The following is a 16,817-nucleotide window of genomic DNA, read 5'->3' on the forward strand; positions in this document are numbered from 1 at the left end:
CTCACCTTGGAGGCACTGCATGGTGTGGCGTCCCTTCAGCACTCACCTCTTCCAGGAAGCCTTCCAAACCAGCCCTTGACTCCATCATCCTTCCTACCTTTCTGATTACTTCCTTTCATTAGCCCTTGGGTCCAGCTGTACTCGGTCAGATGTATCATTTGAGCAGAGCTCAGACAAGAAAAGAGGGTCTGGACCGCAACCCTGCAGAGATGGAGAGTGGAGGGAAGAGGGGGAAGTGCAGTTAGCAGGAGGGTGCGTCTCCGCCTCCAGGGAAAAACTGAAGAACAGCCCCTAAGATTAGTCCTGGATCAGCAGCCCTTACAGTATTCTAATTCAGATCCTGTCTCCTCCTGTGCAGCAACACAAACAGAAATCTTCTCCCCACATAAGGCCAAAATTCCGCCTTACAAGCTTTCTTATTTCCCCTGTTTCTTAACTGTTGTGTAATGATGGATCCTTTATTGGGAAGCTGGTCTAATCCGAGTAGGGGCTGAGGGGGCGGCCATGTGTGGACTGTCTCATGGCCCCCTGTGGGTGGCAGTCAGCTACATAGCCAATAGTATCGCGGGAACAGGATGGCACCGTCCTGCTGTCTTCCAACGTGCTGCAGTGTCCTTGTACTGTCTCGCCCCCATCCCTACACTGAAGCCTTTTAAACAAGCCAGCTCAGTAAGGAGCAGATGTACATGAAGGAGTCAGGGAGCCATTCATTCTGGAAGGACAGATAACCTGGGGAAAGGCAGTGGGAGCGAGGTGGGTGAGGCTCCCCTCGGCGAGCTTACTCGCAAGGAACCACTGAGAGCTGACGGCGTAGGTGGGGAGGGGGAGGGCAGAGAGGATGTTAAGGGTCCCTTGGTTTGGTGGGAGAGGAGGGATTTGACGGGAGCCCCTGAATGCGAATTGAGTCTGTATTTGGTAGAAGAGGCAATGGGGAGACGAGGGCAGATCTTGGCTAGGAAAGAGACATGATAAAAATAGCGCTAATGATCCCATCATCTGCATGCGGGAGGATGAGCGCTCAGGGGAAACGGAGGCGAGGTGCGAGGCCAGGGTTCCACACCGGGGATCAGCGTGCATGGTGACATTTACGGAAGCTGGATGGAGTTGAGGTCTGCGTGAGCGACCCCTCAACTTGTAGACGGGCTTTGTCTCTTGGAGGAAGGTACTGGGAGCTCTGGCTCTGTTCCCCGTGCAGGGACTGGTGGCTTTGGAGATCGGCTGCCACCAAATGTCGCTGGATCTGGGCCCACCCCATGCAGCCCACAGAGTGCAGGTCTCCTTGTCCTCAGGTGTCCAGGACTTTCCATTGGCAGTGACTGCCCAGGGGGCCTCAGGGAGGACGGAAGTGGGAAGCAGGCTGCGAAGAAGCTTTGGCCCAGGCAAACCAAACCCCTCCTTCGCAGGGCAAAGCAGAGAGGTGAAGAGCCTTTAACCTCACCATTTTGCAAGCATCCGTATCACACACCAAATGAGGGAGACGGGACACATTTGCGCAATAACTCGAGGCAGAGTCTCCATGGCAACAATTACCCAAAAATCCACCGCTGACAGTTGCAACAGGGGGAGCTAGCCAAGAAGACTCTGGGGGTGGGAGGCATGCGTGGGGCTCAGAGGACAGCTTCCTTTTATTCTTAAACTGAAGGAAGTGCTGACGGCAGGCACCGAGGCATCTCAGAGCCTGACTAAGCCAAGAACAATTGGAAGCTAAAGCTGGAAGGAGCCTCCAAGATGAGCCACTCTGAGGCCTGGCTGTGAACCACTCCAGGAGGATGTGCTGGCTCCGGGGTGGCGACTGGGCCACCAGGGCATTGCCCTTCCCCCACTCACTCCTGGGGGACAGGAGTTCTCCCCGCCTCCAGCGGTCTTGGGATGGGGACATGGGAGGGACCCAACTTTCTGGGAAGCCAAAGGCTCTGGGGAGTTTGAGTTTGCCTCAAGACTGAGTCCAGTCCTTGAAAACCTCACGCTTGATACGGGTTGGGAGAACCCAGCTCTAGCCACTCAGCCAGACCCCCACCCCGACTTGCTGTATGGCCCTTCAGCTCCCCAGACAGTGAAATGTGCCGCCGACTTTGAAGAGCTGTTCCGAGGCTGTGTAGGTAGCGTGACACGGGAACTGCTTTACCGAAGTAAAGCCCAATGCAAAGATAAGACAGGTCTGTAGGGCCGTGCAGGGCAGCCTGGCACAATTAGCTGTGGCACTCAAGGCTCTCCTCCTCGAGCAGAGACGGGTCCCAGGACAAGTGAGTCAGTGCCAAGAATGCAAGGAGGGACCTAGAGTGTGGCCGGAGAGGGATACGAGGAGGATGGTGGGAAGGTGGGGGAGTGACTTAGCAGAAGCATCGTCTGCTTCCTACCAGTAGACAGATGGACAGACTGAATGACAGAGGAAACTCAGAGGAAGACAGCAGAGCATACAACCTCCAATGTTTAAAATTTTCAATTTTTAATCAATTAAAAAAATTTTTTTTAAAGAAGTTTGGCTCAAAGGGAAAAGTATTCTGCTCTCTTTTTAGAAAAAGCCGAATCCACCCCCCCCACCCCCACCTCTTTTCTACATTTCTTTCCCCGTGCTCCAGAGTCGTTGACTATTTTTCAGCCTCTGTAGCTCAGGCTGCATGAAAAACTCTAGAGAAAGGAGAGGTTTTTCATCATCTCCTTTAGAAAAGAGGCAATTTGTCTATTTTTAGAACAAATGGAAAGACTCTGCTGGGTCTCACCTGCATTTGGAAGTGAAACTTTGTGACCAACTCCTGTGCATGGCAAACCCCTTCCGGTGAGTTTGGTGAGAAGGGATTAAGCTAGAGCATCTCTTGAGCACTTTTCCTGTTCCAGCCTCCCCCCTGTGCCATCCCACCCTCCACCCCAAACCTTTTCCTTTCTCTGTTTCTCCCCCTACCCATGGAAAGTCCTCCCAGCCCTGGATGTCCTCAGAAGCCATTGTTTTCCACTCTCCCTTCTGAACTGAGCAGGGAAGAGAGAGATACAGGAGTGAGGCCACATCAAGAAGATTGGCTGCGTCCTCAGGCAGGAGTCCCCAGGGCAGGATGCAGAGGGATCGCCATGGTCCGGGCTTCGGAAGAGTCCAGAAGCTCAGCTGGGTCAGGACACTCGAAAGAGGCCAGCCTCTTAGGACTGACCAAACTCAGTGATGAACCACCAGAAAGCCGCTTCCTAAATTCGGAACGGAAGGAACGAAGGATGTCTGTTCAGTCACTTAGGCTACACATGCTCACTGTTCTGGGGACACATGGCCGGGTGTCAGGAGACCGACGAAGCCAACACGGAGATGGGAAGGTCACTTGAAGGACAGAAACCAGAGCAAGGAGGCCGCAGTCCTGAGGGGTGCAGTATGCAGTCACCTCCTCAGTGGCCCAGAAAGCTTGGCTCTCCCTTTCATTCATTCCTTCACTCATTCAGCAGATATTTGTGGCATATCTACTATGCAGGTCCTACCTAGGGACGGCGGACACAGTAGCGGGAGGGAAAAAGGCAGGTGTGGAACTCTGCGCGGGACACTGTTAAGAGAATGCAGAGACAAGCCACGGATTGGGAGGAAATATTTGCAAATCACGTATCTGCCAAAGGACTATAACTATCGTATGTAATGGATTCTCAAAACTCAGCAATGAGAAAACAACCCCACTTAAAAAATGAGCAGGGGCACTTGGACGGCTCAATTGAGTGTCCCACTGCAGCTCAGGTCACGATCTCACGGTTCATGAGTTCGAGCCCCACATCGGGCTCACCGCTGCCAGTGCAGAGTCTGCTTCAAATCCTCTGTCCTTCTCTCTCTCTCTCTCTGACCCTCCCCTACTCATGCTCAGTCTCTCAAATAGGAATAAACATTTATTTTTTAAAAATGAGCAAAAGACACTTCACCAGGGAAGAGGTACAGATGGTAAAGAAACTCCTGAAAAGCTGTTCAACATCATCATTCACTAGGAAATACAAATTGAACCCACAATGAGATACCATTACCCATGTGGAAAGGCACACATACAAATGACACACACACACACACACACACACACACACACACAAACACAACTGACAATACCAACTACTAGTGAGGGTATGGAGTCACTAGAACACCCATACATTGCTGACAGGAATGCAAAACGTAATCGCTGCCGTGGAAAACAGTTCGGCAGTATTTTTATAGAGCTAATCATACACTTTCCGTGTGACTCAACAAAGCTCCTCCAAGGTATTTTCCAAAGAGAAATTAAGACTCTTGTTTGCACGTACACACAAAAACCGTGTGTGAATATTCATGTTGGCTTTATTCGTAGTCACCAAAAACTGATTCAGCCCATATGTCCTTCAGCCGAAGACAGACGAAAATAAAAATTAAATGAAAAAAAAAAGAATGGTGATACATCCATATGACGGAATGCCGCTCAGCAACAAAAAGGAATGAACGGTCGACACTTGCAGCAACCTGGATGTATTAGGCTAAGTGCAAGGAGCCAGACTGAAAAGGCTACATGTTGTATGATCCCACTTATCTGATATTCTGGAAAAGAAAAACCACAGGGACGAAGAACAAATCAGTACTTGTCACAGGCTAAGGGAAGGAAGGGGGTTTGACTACAGAGTGGGAGCATGAAGAAGCTTGTTTGGTAGAACTGTATCTTGATTATGTTGCTGATTACACAACCCTGAACATTTGTTCAAGACTCATACTACTGTCCATATCCCCCCCCCCCAAAAAAAAAGTGAATTGTACTGAATGTAAATTTAAAAATAAAACATACAGGGGCACCTGGGTGGCTCAGTTGGGTTGAGCCTCGGATTCTTGATCTCAGCTCAGGTCTTGATCTCAGGGTCGTGAGTCCAAGCCCTGCACTGGGCTCCATGCTGGGCATGAAGTCTGCCTAAAAATAAATTACTTAAAATAAATTTAAAAACTAAATAAAAATTTAAATAATAATAATAAATAAGTAAACATATTTATAGGGGCTCCTGGGTGGCTCAGTCAGTTAAGCGTCTGACTCTTGACTTTGGCTCAGGTAATGATCTCATGGTTCGTGAGTTCAAGCCCCACGTCAGGCTGTGTGCTGTCAGCACGGAGCCTGCTTGGGATTCTCTTTCTTCCTCTGTCTCTCCCTCTGTCCCTCCTTCTGTCCCGCCCTCTCTCTCCCCTCCTCCCCTGCTGGCTCTCTCTCTCTCTTTCTCTCTCTCTCTCTCTCTCTAATAAATGAATTTTAAAAACATGAAAATATACCAGTAAAAATATTCTATTTTTAAAATCCCAGTATTGTATGTGCCTCACATATCTACAGGGAAAACTTGCAAGGAAAAGGTTTTCAAAAAGATACACGAAGAAAATATTAACCAAAATAAAGCTGGTATAGAAATATTAATACCCAACAAAATGTACAGCTTTCATTTAATACTTAGTATGCAGAGTCCTGTCCGAGGCCTCTGGGGGGATATGGGAGAAAAAAACTTGACACCCATTCCAGGGGACTATAGTTCGGGAGGTGTCCACATGACTCTAAATTATATGGGCAACAAATAATTTTTAGTAATTCTGTGCAAACCCAGAAAGAGGTGGTACTTCTAAAGAAGAGACAAGGGAGTGAAGAATACTTGGAATTCTGATTGTAAAAATCATTTATTGATCAATGTAGCCATTGGTTTCCAAAGACACCTGCCAGTGAACCATGCCTCCAGTATTCATGGCCTTGCATAGTCTGTCCTCCCACAATGCATCTGGACTGGCTCTGTGAGTCATATTAATAAATAGGATGTGGCAGAGAAGAAAATACTCCAATTCTGAGCCTAAGCCTTATGAAGGCTTGGCAACTGTGCTTCTGAGCTTTGGGGACAAAAGCTGGGCACTAGACAGACGACCTCTAGATGGCTGCAGTTCTTGATGACAGAAGATCTGCCCAGCTGGCCGACAGTCTCCCAGTCAACCCACAGAACCATGAAGACATAATAAAGTGGTTATTGTTTCAAAGCTCAAATTTTTGGAGCTAGTTATAGATAGATAACCAAAACAATCACTTCTGAGGTGTGCCAGACATCGTGTTTGCTAATCATTTTCATAAATGATGTTATTTAATCCGTTCAACAAATACTTAGAGATATGTGTCATTAACCCCCATTTTACAAATGAAGAAACTGAAGTTTGGAAAGAATGTCTTACAACTAAGAATGAGCAGAAGCAGGGCTTGAATCCAGGGCCCTTCTTGATGTGGACTCGACATTCCCAACCATCACATTACATGGCCAAGTGGGGAAGTCGAAGGCTGAAAAACACAAAACATTTTGGAGTGAATCACGATGTCTCCCCTAGTGTGCTTTATTTATTTATTTACTTATTTATTTACTTATTAAAAAATTTTTAATGTTTATTTTTGAGAGAGACAGAAGCAGAATGCAAGTGGGTTAGGGGCAGAGAGAGAGAGAGGGAGACACAGAGTCTGAAGCAGGCTCCAGGCTCTGAGCTGTCAGCACAGAGTCCAACGCGGGGCTCAAACCCACGAGCTGTGAGATCATGACCTGAGCCAAAGTTGGACGCTCAACCGACTGAGCCACCCAGGTGCCCCTAGTGTGAGCTCCTTTTAAGCTTTCCCCTCATTGTCTTTTTCATCCTGGACTACTGAGAAGTGAAGGAGATTCTGGAAAGATGATCAATAAGTAGGCAGATGGTATAAATTGGAGATTTTATTATAGTTTTGACACATTTCATAACAAGCACTAATCATCATCCTCGGCATTCAGTTGTCATTTGAGAAAATGTAAACGCCACATCTGCTCACTGCCTGCCTTTTCTTCCAGACAAAAGAACACATGTTCCTAACAAGGGAGTGTATTTTCTTCCTCACCCTCAGTCACCACTAGAGAAGCCTGAGCTTTGAGACAGGTGAGGAATGACCTCTTCTTTATAGGCTCTCCTCTCCCCCACAGCCCAGGCAAGCTTCCAGAACCACTCTGGGCCCTCCAGGTTTTAGAGATCATCTTGGTCCCCACCTCAGGTTCATAGATGAGAAAACAAAGGTCCAAACAAAGGAGGTGTGGCTTCATCAAAAATATACTGAGAGCTGGCTGTGGCAGGGTCAGGCTAGGACCACATCTCCAGATTCCTTCTCCAGTGCTCTCTGAAGCCCAAGACCCTCTGGAGTCTCCTCTCTAGCTGCAAGCAAGCCCTAGACTCCTGATGGAGGTGACCTGAGTCTAGAAGTCTGGAAGAGTGCTGAGAACAGCCAGCTCTTTTGAGCCCAAGACCTCAGCAGCCAAATGTTCAGCACCATAGACAGCTCCACCAGCCTATTTACTTGGGAAGCTCTTTGCCCTACGAGGAAGTGTCAAGGGAGAGAAAGAGAAAATTATTGGAATGATTTTGGAGAGAATCTAGTCCACCTCCCTCACTTCGCACGGGAGGAAACCCAGGAAATTATTAGTCCAAGATCACACAGCAAGTCAGTACGAAGCTAGAGAGGAGGCCCAGTAGCCCATCTCACACCTCTTCAGGGCCCACATGACTTACTAGTGGCACAGCCAGAGCTTGAATCAAGGTCTCCAAAATCTACATCTCTTGTCTTTGGGGATGGCAAGGAACGAAAAGAAAAAAAGAAGTGAAAAGAAACTGAAAGAGCACCCGGCCCTGATGGGAAGGCCTGTGATTTGGCCTCTAACTTCAAGTCCTGGACAGGAGCTTCCTACTTCCCTAAGGTGATGTGGCCTTTTAGAAACAATCTAGTTACCACGGCAACCTCATCCCAGGTTTCATCTCCATGGCAATTCACTTTTTTCACCCGTCTGGTAAGTCCACATGTGATTGCCCATATGTACATTGCAGAAAAATTAATATACGATCACATTTTTAGAAGCGCAATATCTCATTATCCCAGGCTGCAATCAGGAACATAACAAGGCAGGATCCGGGGTAGACAGGGCCTGTGGCATCAAAGACCCAGAACAGTCTTTGGGGGCCTCTCAGCCTTCTCACTACCATCGCGAACCTTTCCTCATCTTTCCAGATCAGCGCACCTTAAGCTCGCCCTGGGTATAAAAAAGTTCTCCTTTTCCGTATCCTCCCTGGTGTCCTGCCCATGACACAACCTCAGAGCGGCCTGGGACAGGAAGGAGGCTGATCCTTCTGACCGCAACCTCTGCGGGACCCAGGAAGGCCTCCTCCTGCTTGCTTTGGCTCTGCATCTCAGTTGAGGGCATCCCTGTTTCCGCCTTTTGTGACAGACCACGTTGCATGCCTGAACTGCGGACTGTGGGCACCTTCTTCAATACGACCTAATCGGCCAGCTACTGTCTAGGAAATCGCCATTATTTCTAGTCCACTGAGGGCACCCTTCCTATTTTCCAGCAACACTATGGATTTTCTTTACTGTCAGTCCTGATGTTCGTAATGATGTAGAGCCGGGTGGAGTATTCTGTCTACCATTTCGACCTTACCCTCTCCTTCTCTCTCTACTTTATTTTTTATAATAACAGTTTTCGCCGTATGGCCTGTCAAGTGATGGTGCTGGGTTGTTTCTCTCGCCCTCATCTTCTTCATCATCCGTAATAGTCCCTTTCATGCACGGGGCGTTGCCCTCATATGTGCAGCGGAGAAAAGGGAGAAGTGCTCACAAAAATATTCCTGCAACATCCCAAACAACAAAACAGAAAAATCAAGGCATGCTCTCATTTCCAAAGCTCGATGAAAATTATGAAATGTACCAGTTCTTCACCTTCCAAATACCTTTTGAGCTCAGATAGACCTGAATCTGATTCTACCAATGATTAGCTGTGGTCTTAAATGAGTGATCTAAGCAATCTGAGCCTTGCTTTCTCAAAGATGACAGCAATATCTGCCCTGCAGAGATTATTAGATATGGGCTATAGAAAAATCAGAAGGGATTATGAGATAAAATAGGAACACTGCTTCACACCATTTCTGGCATGTGAAAGATCTTCTCTAGATGGCAAGTATGCTTATTAGCACCTAAAAGGGGAATCATTCCCGTGAAAATTTTATTTGTCTCTGACTAAGGAGAACGCCCACCCTTCTCCTCGTGTTTGATTTGATCACATATCCTTGATTCCTATGATAAGTGCGGCCCCTTGAAAGCAGGGGGCTGTGTCCTCAGCTCAACAAAGGTTTGTGATATTCCTAAACTAAATAAGGCACCATGGCGAGTGCTGCAGAAAATACATACACAGGGGAAAAAGCTCTGGTCCTCAGGGACAATACAGTGAAGGAGACAGACATGAACACCAGAGTCCATAACGCAAGGCAGAGACAGGCCCATGCCATCCACCTTGGCAGTGTGCCTGGTGGTCAGGAGTGGGAGCTCAGAAACCAGTCTGCCTGAATTCGGGATCCCAGCTCCACTTACTGGCGGTACAACCTCAGACTAGTCTCTTACCCTGAGGCTGGGCCTCAGTTTCCTCAAATGTAAAATGAGGATGCTACTAGAAGCCACCTCTTAGGACAGTTAATATATGAACAGAACACATAGAAGGGCTCAGTAAACATTACTGTTATGTAGATATACGAAGATATGTGATAGAAGCCATCAAAATTCTGTTTCATGGATGAGGCTGCACTTGAGCTTGACCTTTTGGAGAATGAGCAGTTATAAGAGACAACGGAGGGGAAGAAAAGCATTTGAGGGAAGCAGAGCACCGGGAGCCACGGAGTGTGAACTCCGTAGCATTTTCAGAGTGGAGACTGGGGGCCAGATCACCGGAGCCGAGAGAGAAATGCCGTGAAAGGGGCTGGCACAGAGGTTTAGGACAGCCCTTGCGAGGTCAACCAGCACCAGCGTGATACTCGCAACCAGTTACCCAACACCTCCCGTGGGCAGAGCACCGCGCCCAGCTCAGCCATCGTTGTCTCCTGGAATCTTCTCAACAAACACAGGAAGCAGGCTTTATGATCCCAATTTGACAGATGAACAGTGTGACTCAGAACACTTCATTAACTTGCTGCTGGTTCTGTAAAGCCTAAACTCATTCCCTTCCCTTCGCCTGCTCCCCGACACCAGCGCCCCTGCACGGATGGTCACACGGGTCTTCAGGACACAGGTGGCAAGCAGGGACTACATAAGACCGAAACACCAAGGGCTTCTCTCTTGGGATCAGCGCCACCTGACGGGTCACTGAACAAGGAAGGGCCTCCTGATTCTGAAGCCTGTTTCCACCCGCAGATGTTCTGCTGCAGTCGGTCTGGGGGGTGCGATATGAGCAGCAGGGCTTTGAAAGCTCAGCCGGGTAATTCTCACGAGCTGTCAAGTTGGAAATCATGGGTCCAAGGGGAGGCCTTGCACCAAAAGCATTGCTGCTGACGCCTGGCCCTTGCTGTGGCTCTCCAGACCTGCTCCAATGGCTCCGTACTGGGCCTCTCCTGCAGCAGGGAGCGGGGCCATGGTGGAGGCCTCTACGGCTGGGCCTCCCTTCAGCCCTCCACTGCTCTGGGTCCCTCTTCCTGTCCCAAGTCTTTCCTCCTCATTGCCCTTCCCAGGTCCCCAGAGCCTTCTTAAGGCCCAAACTTCCCCTTCCCCATGAGGGACCAATCTGGCTGCCCTCCTGGAAAGGACTCAAGACCCCCAAATTGATCCTATTTCCCTCCTTGATCCTGGCCAGAGCACCACCCTTTTTCCCCTCTGTGGGGCCCACACAGAGCAAGGCAGGGAGACTGGTTGGTTTCAGCAGGAGGGACTGATGGCATTTCTTTCCCTCCCTCTCCCGTTCCACAGTAGGGGTGAAGCTTTGGGAAGCAGAGAGAGGGGTAGAGCCCAGGGCCCGGTTTTGAGGAAAGGTCGCCCTTCCAGGGAGGCCTGGGCCTGGTGTGGTGGAAACCAGACAGCAGAGTCCACGTGGGGAGGGGAGGAAGCCCCCTCAAGGCTGGTAACTGCTTTTTCTTCGAAGCCCAGCCATAATCACCCTCAATGTCGTTACGGTAACAGGACCTGGAACAGGAAAGGAACCCCAGCAAGAAGGTGAGGGTTGCAGGTAAGATCCCTGGAAGCCTTGCTGAACTTCACCTTTGGAGCGCATGTCTGTCAGCCTGGCCCAGCTCAGCAGGAAACCAGCAGTTTGCACAGCATGACCCGCAGTGATGGAGGCTGTCCCCTGCCTGGGTGGCTGTGGCGTCAACATCCGGGTCCCATGTCCTGGGCTTTCTGCCCAAGCTTTCCCCTGCCAGACAGGCCCCAGGAGAAACGCAGGTTCACAGCCAGCCTGCAAGCTCCCATCAGAACCCTGTACCCCCAAATAGATTTCGTCTAAATAGATTTGCTGGTACCCGCCCCCCCCAAAATAGAGGTCATCATCAGTAAAAGGTAAAGTGGGAATAATGCCAGTATCTGCCCCAAAGGGTTGGTATGAGGATGAATTTAGATAATGCCCTTAAAGTGACTAGCATAAATAAATAAATAAATAAATAAATAAATAAATAAAGGTAGGTTACCATCGTCGTAATCTGGTTTGTGGAATACAGCGCCCTTTTGGGTGCAAAGGAAGATTCAAGGCTCTGGTGTCCGAGGGTGTCTCTGTGTCAGAAGCTGTCCATTGGCCTGCCCGGCTGGGCCAGCCTAGGTGTGGATAGCTCCAGGGGTACCAGTCCCCCGGTGATGTGGTCTTTGACTCCTCCATGATGGTAGGACACACGTAAAGCCAGACGATCATCTTATAGGAGCTGGTTTCCTGACTCTTGCTTATTCTTTTTTTCCTCAGCATTCCAGAGTGTTCCCCATGGATTAAACTCTCCATTTCTACGCACTGGAGTTACAGATTCCTCTGAGTTTGGAGGCATATGGCGGCAAGAGTAAGCAGGTGCTTCCTCAGGGCACTTCCCCAGTGGCCATGCCAGAGGCCTAGATGCTTGCCTGGCCTCTGGAGTTCAGGGATCTGGACATCCCGCATATCCCTCGTGACCTTGAGTAACAAGAGAGAATCATGAGCTGCACTCAAGGGATGCTATTCAGAAATCCTTCTAAAGTCCTTTGTATAAAATGTGTGTGTGCACGTGCACACATACCTTTTGCCCCAATTTGGAATGCTGGACGTGGGCTATTTTTGTGGGTACCCACAACCATCACGCTTCCTTCTTTCCCTCTGAAACCCCTCTTAATGCTCAAGGCTGCTCTTGGTCTGCTGCTGAGTTGGGGTCTGGGGAGGTTCAGGGAGGGTGACTCCCGGCCGCCAGCCGAGCACGGCTGTGCCAAGTGGGCTCCAACAAACAAGTGGGAAAGTGAGTAGCTGTTGTGATGTGAGCCCTCCCTCCTGTCCTCCATTCCAGGGGCCATCTTGCTAGTGAGAGCACCCGACCCCAGAAATTGCATCCCTTGGGACACCCGGCGGGGGCAGGGGGGCTCAGTCTGGTTGAACATCCAACTCTGGATTTCCACTCAGGTCACGATCCCAGGGTCATGGGATCAAGCCCTGCGTTGAGCTCTGTGCTGAGCATGGAGCATACTTAAGATTCTTGGGGCGCCTGGGTGGCTCAGTCGGTTAGGCATCCGACTTCAGCTCGGGTCACGATCTCGCGGTCTGTGAGTTCGAGCCCCGCGTCGGGCTCTGGGCTGATGGCTCAGAGCCTGGAGCCTGCTTCCGATTCTGTATCTCCCTCTCTCTGCCCCTCCCCCATTCATACTCTGTCTCTCTCTGTCTCAAAAATAAATAAACATTAAAAAAAGAAAAAGAAAAAAAAAGATTCTCTCTCTCTGGGCTGGCATGTCACCTCCCCCACCCTTTAGGTACAGGTGTGACCTTGAGCCCCTTGCCTAACCTCCTTGGGCCTCAGATTCACCACCAGTGAAAGGTTAAGTAGGGATAATGCTAATATCTGCCTCAAAGGATTGTTATGAGGACGAAATTGAATAATGCCCAGTTTTAGCCCTTCCCCAGATCAGACGCTTGCAGACAGTGGAGCCACGCACTCGCCCTTGGCCGATGAGTGGCATCTTTCTAGCCCGTTCACACCGCTTTACTCTAATTCTGCATCTCCAAGAGGTGCCTGGGTTCTGGGCAACGGGGTATCTCATAATGGGGGACTGAAAATTCCCTGAATACAGCTGCATATGGAGGTCATTTTCTGCATTTTAAATGTCCTGGGTCCTCCGCGCCACAAAGCCCTCTCCCACCCTTGCATCCCCCCACCCCCACCCCCGGCAGCAAGGGCATTTCTTCCCACTACTCCTGCTCCACACTACAAGGACGGTGTCCAAGCAAGCCCTTAGATGGGGCTTTGGCCTTGTAATTTACCTAGATCTAGCGCCCCACCAACCCCCAGATTAAATTTTTATTCACTGTTCTGATATATTAATTTTGCTTTTCTTCCCTTTTGCAGGTAAGTCACTGATTTTTCTTTTTTTTCCCCCTCACGGAATAGATTCCAATTTCCCAAAGATTTCAATAATCTCCCCAGCTGTCTGGCCACCCCGCAGGACCTGCCCGTTCCCCTCCAGGACTACGGCCTCCTGGCCTCCTCCAAGTGGGGTCTCAAGAGCCCCCCACCTACCCCCCACGGCTCCGCAGTCAGGCGGCCAACCCGCCTGTGAGGTACACAGCGCACCCACCCCGCCCCAGCCAACACACCTTACACTTACACACACACTCCGTGAAGAGTTGCGAATGGGAAGCCGCCGGAAGCCCGACGGCAGCAGGTTTATTACCACGGTTCTTTCCAAATGCAAAATCCGGCCCACGAGCTCAGGGATTCGAATTCCTCAACTTGCCGCACCCTGCAACTCACCCGCACGCGGACGCGTCTACGTACGCACAAAACTCCCCCGCACGTGACCTCAGCCCCACGCAGCCTCCCACGACCTCTCCCACCCCGCTACGCTGAGGCGCACACTGGACCGACCCGGGTGTGGAAGTCCCTTCCCGCGCCACCGCCTCGAGTCTCACGGTGTCCCCGGGCCGGGGCGCCCCGAGGCCCGTCGCTGTTCCTTGCGCGGCCCTCCAGGCGGCGGCGGCGGCGGCGGCAGAGCCCGGGAGGGGCACGAGGGTCCCGGTCTCCCTTCTCGTCCGCTTGCGGCCGGGCTGGCGGGGACGGGCCGAGGCGGCCTCAGTACAGCCCCAGGATGGCGGCGCCCACGTCCTTGGAGGGCCGGCGCTCCTCCACCAGAAAGTTGATCATACTCTCCGACTTGATGAGCAGGTTGCAGCCCAGGAAGAACACGCCGAAGACCACGGTGAGCGACAGCACGCAGAGCACAGCGATCTGCGCCACGCGCGACACCCACAGGCTGCGCTCGTCGGGCGCCAGCCCCGCGGGGACCCCGTCGGTGGCGGCCAGCGGCGCGCCCCCGGGGCAGCAGCCCAGCCACGTGCCCAGCCCGTGGCTGCGGTTCCCCAGGGTGGCCCCGCCGCCGCAGCCGCCCAAGCCGCCCGCCGCCTCCAGGCCGCTGTGGTTCAGGAAGGTCGCGTTCTTCGCAGCACGGCGCCCGGGGTCTCGGCGCGCCGGCCGGGGCGCGCGGGGAGGCTGGCCGGCGCCTGCGCTCTCGGAGATGCTGGGGTCCATCCGCGGGCGGGGAGAGGGGAAGGCGGGAGGCCGCCCGCGCGCCGGCACCCCTCGGGCCGCCTGGCCCTGGGCACCGGGCGGGAAGCGGCGGCCCGGAGGAACGAGCAACAGGCTGCGCGGGAGCTGCATCCGGAAAGCCGAGCGCGGGTCGCGGTTGCCTGCTGCGCGGCTCGCCGGCCCCGCCGCCCCTCCCCTAGCAACGGCCCCGCCCCCTCCCGCCTCCTTCCTGCTCCCCCCCCCTGCGGCGCCCCCCACCCCCACCCCCCCGGAGTCCTCTGGGTCCGAGAAGCGGGCAGCCCCGCCCCGGGGGCAGTGGCGGAGGGTTTCGGGCTGGGAAATCTCCCCGAGGCGCCCATTCCGGGAATCGGTGCTCGTGGCGGTTCAGCTCCTCCTGAAGTCGGCCCTAAATTTCTGCTCCGCTCTTTGGCTCCCAGTAGACCTTCCTGGACATCAGAGAAGTAGCTCTCACCCCTGGCGTTGGCTGCCCTCCTCTCTCCCTTCTCCATTGGGGCGGTGGCGCTGGGTCCGAGCGGTCCCGCCACGCCCCTACCCGCTCCTCGCTGCAGTCCCCAGGCTGAAAGCTGTGGCTGCGGGGCGTGCTGTCTTCGTCCTTCCCACCCCACCCCCATCCTGCCCCATTTGATTTTTTGTTTTTAATTCAAAAAGAAGTTATTGAGGTCTCCCCCCACCCCCGTTCCTTTTGGCAAAAAACGCACCATTGCAAACTAGAAAGTATGGATTAGCAAAATGAAAAAAAAAATCGAAAACCTCAAAATCCTACCCCCCAGAGTGTCGACGTTACCACCTTGGTACAAAATCTGGGCTTTTTTTCTTTGCGAGTCTCCATACATTTATTCAAATAGAGATGCATTGTTAGTACCTACTGTTTTGTCATTTAATTGTGTATCTTTTCGTAGTGATAAATATTCATCTACAACAGTGGTTCTGAATATTCTGGAGGACTTATTATGTCGGGGTTGGGGGCCCCAGAATGTGCATTACTAATACCCTCACAGGTGATGTTCATGCTGCTTCCGGGTCCTGCTTTGAGAACTACTGATCTGTAATACAATTTTTAGTGAAGGAATGGTGTTTCAAGGGTAGAGACTACTACCATGTATTTAAGGAAGATGTTTATTTTTGGATATTTTAGTTGGCCCCCTTTTTTTGCATCAGAACCAATATTACCATAAAGAGCCTGTATCAAAGTGTATGCAAAAACTATTTTTTTCTTGATTTTTTGAACGATGGACCCACAGAATCCAAAGATTACATCCTACCAAATTGCTCTGCAGAAACGAACCAGTTTACACTGCAGCCCTATGGGGAAGGCGGGGGGCATTGCCCCCGATCCTGGTTATTGTCATTATTTTCATATCTTTGCCTGTGTTTATGGGATGTGGGATGGTTTCTCATCCTTGTATAATTTGCATTCTTTGAGCTGTGGAGAAGGAAGGAAAGCATCTAGGAGTCTTTGAGTCCAGGCAGAAGATCCTGTGGGAGGCTTAGATTCCGCTGGTGGTGGCGGAGGGAAAGACCTGAGGATGGAAAGGGCTTGGCAAGTGGGTGTGAGGGTACCCAGGATGTCCCCAGCATGGAGTATCTCAAAGCCACCGCTCCGCCATTAGAACTAATTCACGTGTGTGTGTGTGTGTGTGTGTGTGTGTGTGTGAGAGAGAGAGAGAGAGAGAGAGAGAGAGAGAGAGACAAAGGAGTATGTGAGAAGAAAAGATTTGAATCAAACAGCAGAGACCACCATCCCTACATTAAATAAGAATTAGTGTATTTGGTGGCACCATCACCCAGGTTTCTCTCACATCTAGCGGTCCTGTGTAGCCAATAGTTGTAGTTATTTTGCATTTTGACCGAGAAATGACCTTTTCATTTTGCAGAATTCTCCGTGACAATTATCTGACCGAATTACGTAAAGACACATTTGAAGGCCTGCTATCCCTCCAGTATTTGTAAGTTAATCAGTTCATCATTTATTATGAGTTTTTAGTTATATTATTTATTAAAATATACAGGGTTCAAATTAGATAATTGCAACAATTTCTTCTTACAGTAGAATTCTATAATTCTCTATAGGGGAATTCTATAATTCTCTCTATTATATTCTATAACTCTGTGAGTCTGTGGGGACCCAGCCCATCTCTAGCATTAAATACCTCCTATGCATTTTCAACTTTTTAATTTTATAGACAAGATGTAGGAAAAAGCCCTTCAGTTGTAGAGGAAAAGGGGTAATGAAGTCTGAGCCATTATGGACACCCATATGAACCTTGTTATGTAAGTGTTCATATACCATCTGCTTTTATTTATATTTATT

At 50.7% G+C, this 16,817-nt stretch overlaps 1 protein-coding gene and 1 long non-coding RNA gene across 3 annotated transcripts; both read right to left on the reverse strand.

The window, feature by feature from the left end:
• Positions 1 to 5,604: 5,604 nt before the first annotated feature.
• LOC131497079 (uncharacterized) lies at positions 5,605 to 13,932 on the reverse strand. 2 transcript variants are annotated; one of them, XR_009254761.1, is made up of 3 exons: positions 13,569 to 13,932; positions 11,429 to 11,895; positions 5,605 to 6,263 (listed from the first exon to the last, which is right to left on the reverse strand). It is a non-coding gene; the product is annotated as an uncharacterized LOC131497079 (long non-coding RNA). The 2 variants fall into 2 exon arrangements; XR_009254762.1 differs by having other exon boundaries at positions 13,558 to 13,932.
• A 12-nt stretch (positions 13,933 to 13,944) lies between these two features.
• Positions 13,945 to 14,617, reverse strand: LOC131496947 (reprimo-like protein). The gene has a single exon (XM_058702824.1). It carries the CDS (start codon positions 14,615 to 14,617, stop codon positions 14,033 to 14,035), a length of 585 nt encoding a protein of 194 aa, XP_058558807.1. The 3' UTR covers positions 13,945 to 14,032.
• Positions 14,618 to 16,817: the final 2,200 nt, after the last annotated feature.

Source organism: Neofelis nebulosa, chromosome 16 (genome assembly GCF_028018385.1).
Source record: "Neofelis nebulosa isolate mNeoNeb1 chromosome 16, mNeoNeb1.pri, whole genome shotgun sequence".
Taxonomy (NCBI): Eukaryota; Metazoa; Chordata; class Mammalia; order Carnivora; family Felidae; genus Neofelis; species Neofelis nebulosa.

Excerpts from the sequence above, each read along its gene's own strand:
- LOC131496947 (XM_058702824.1), bottom strand. The coding sequence starts at position 14,617 with ATGCAGCTCCCGCGCAGCCTGTTGCTCGTTCCTCCGGGCCGCCGCTTC.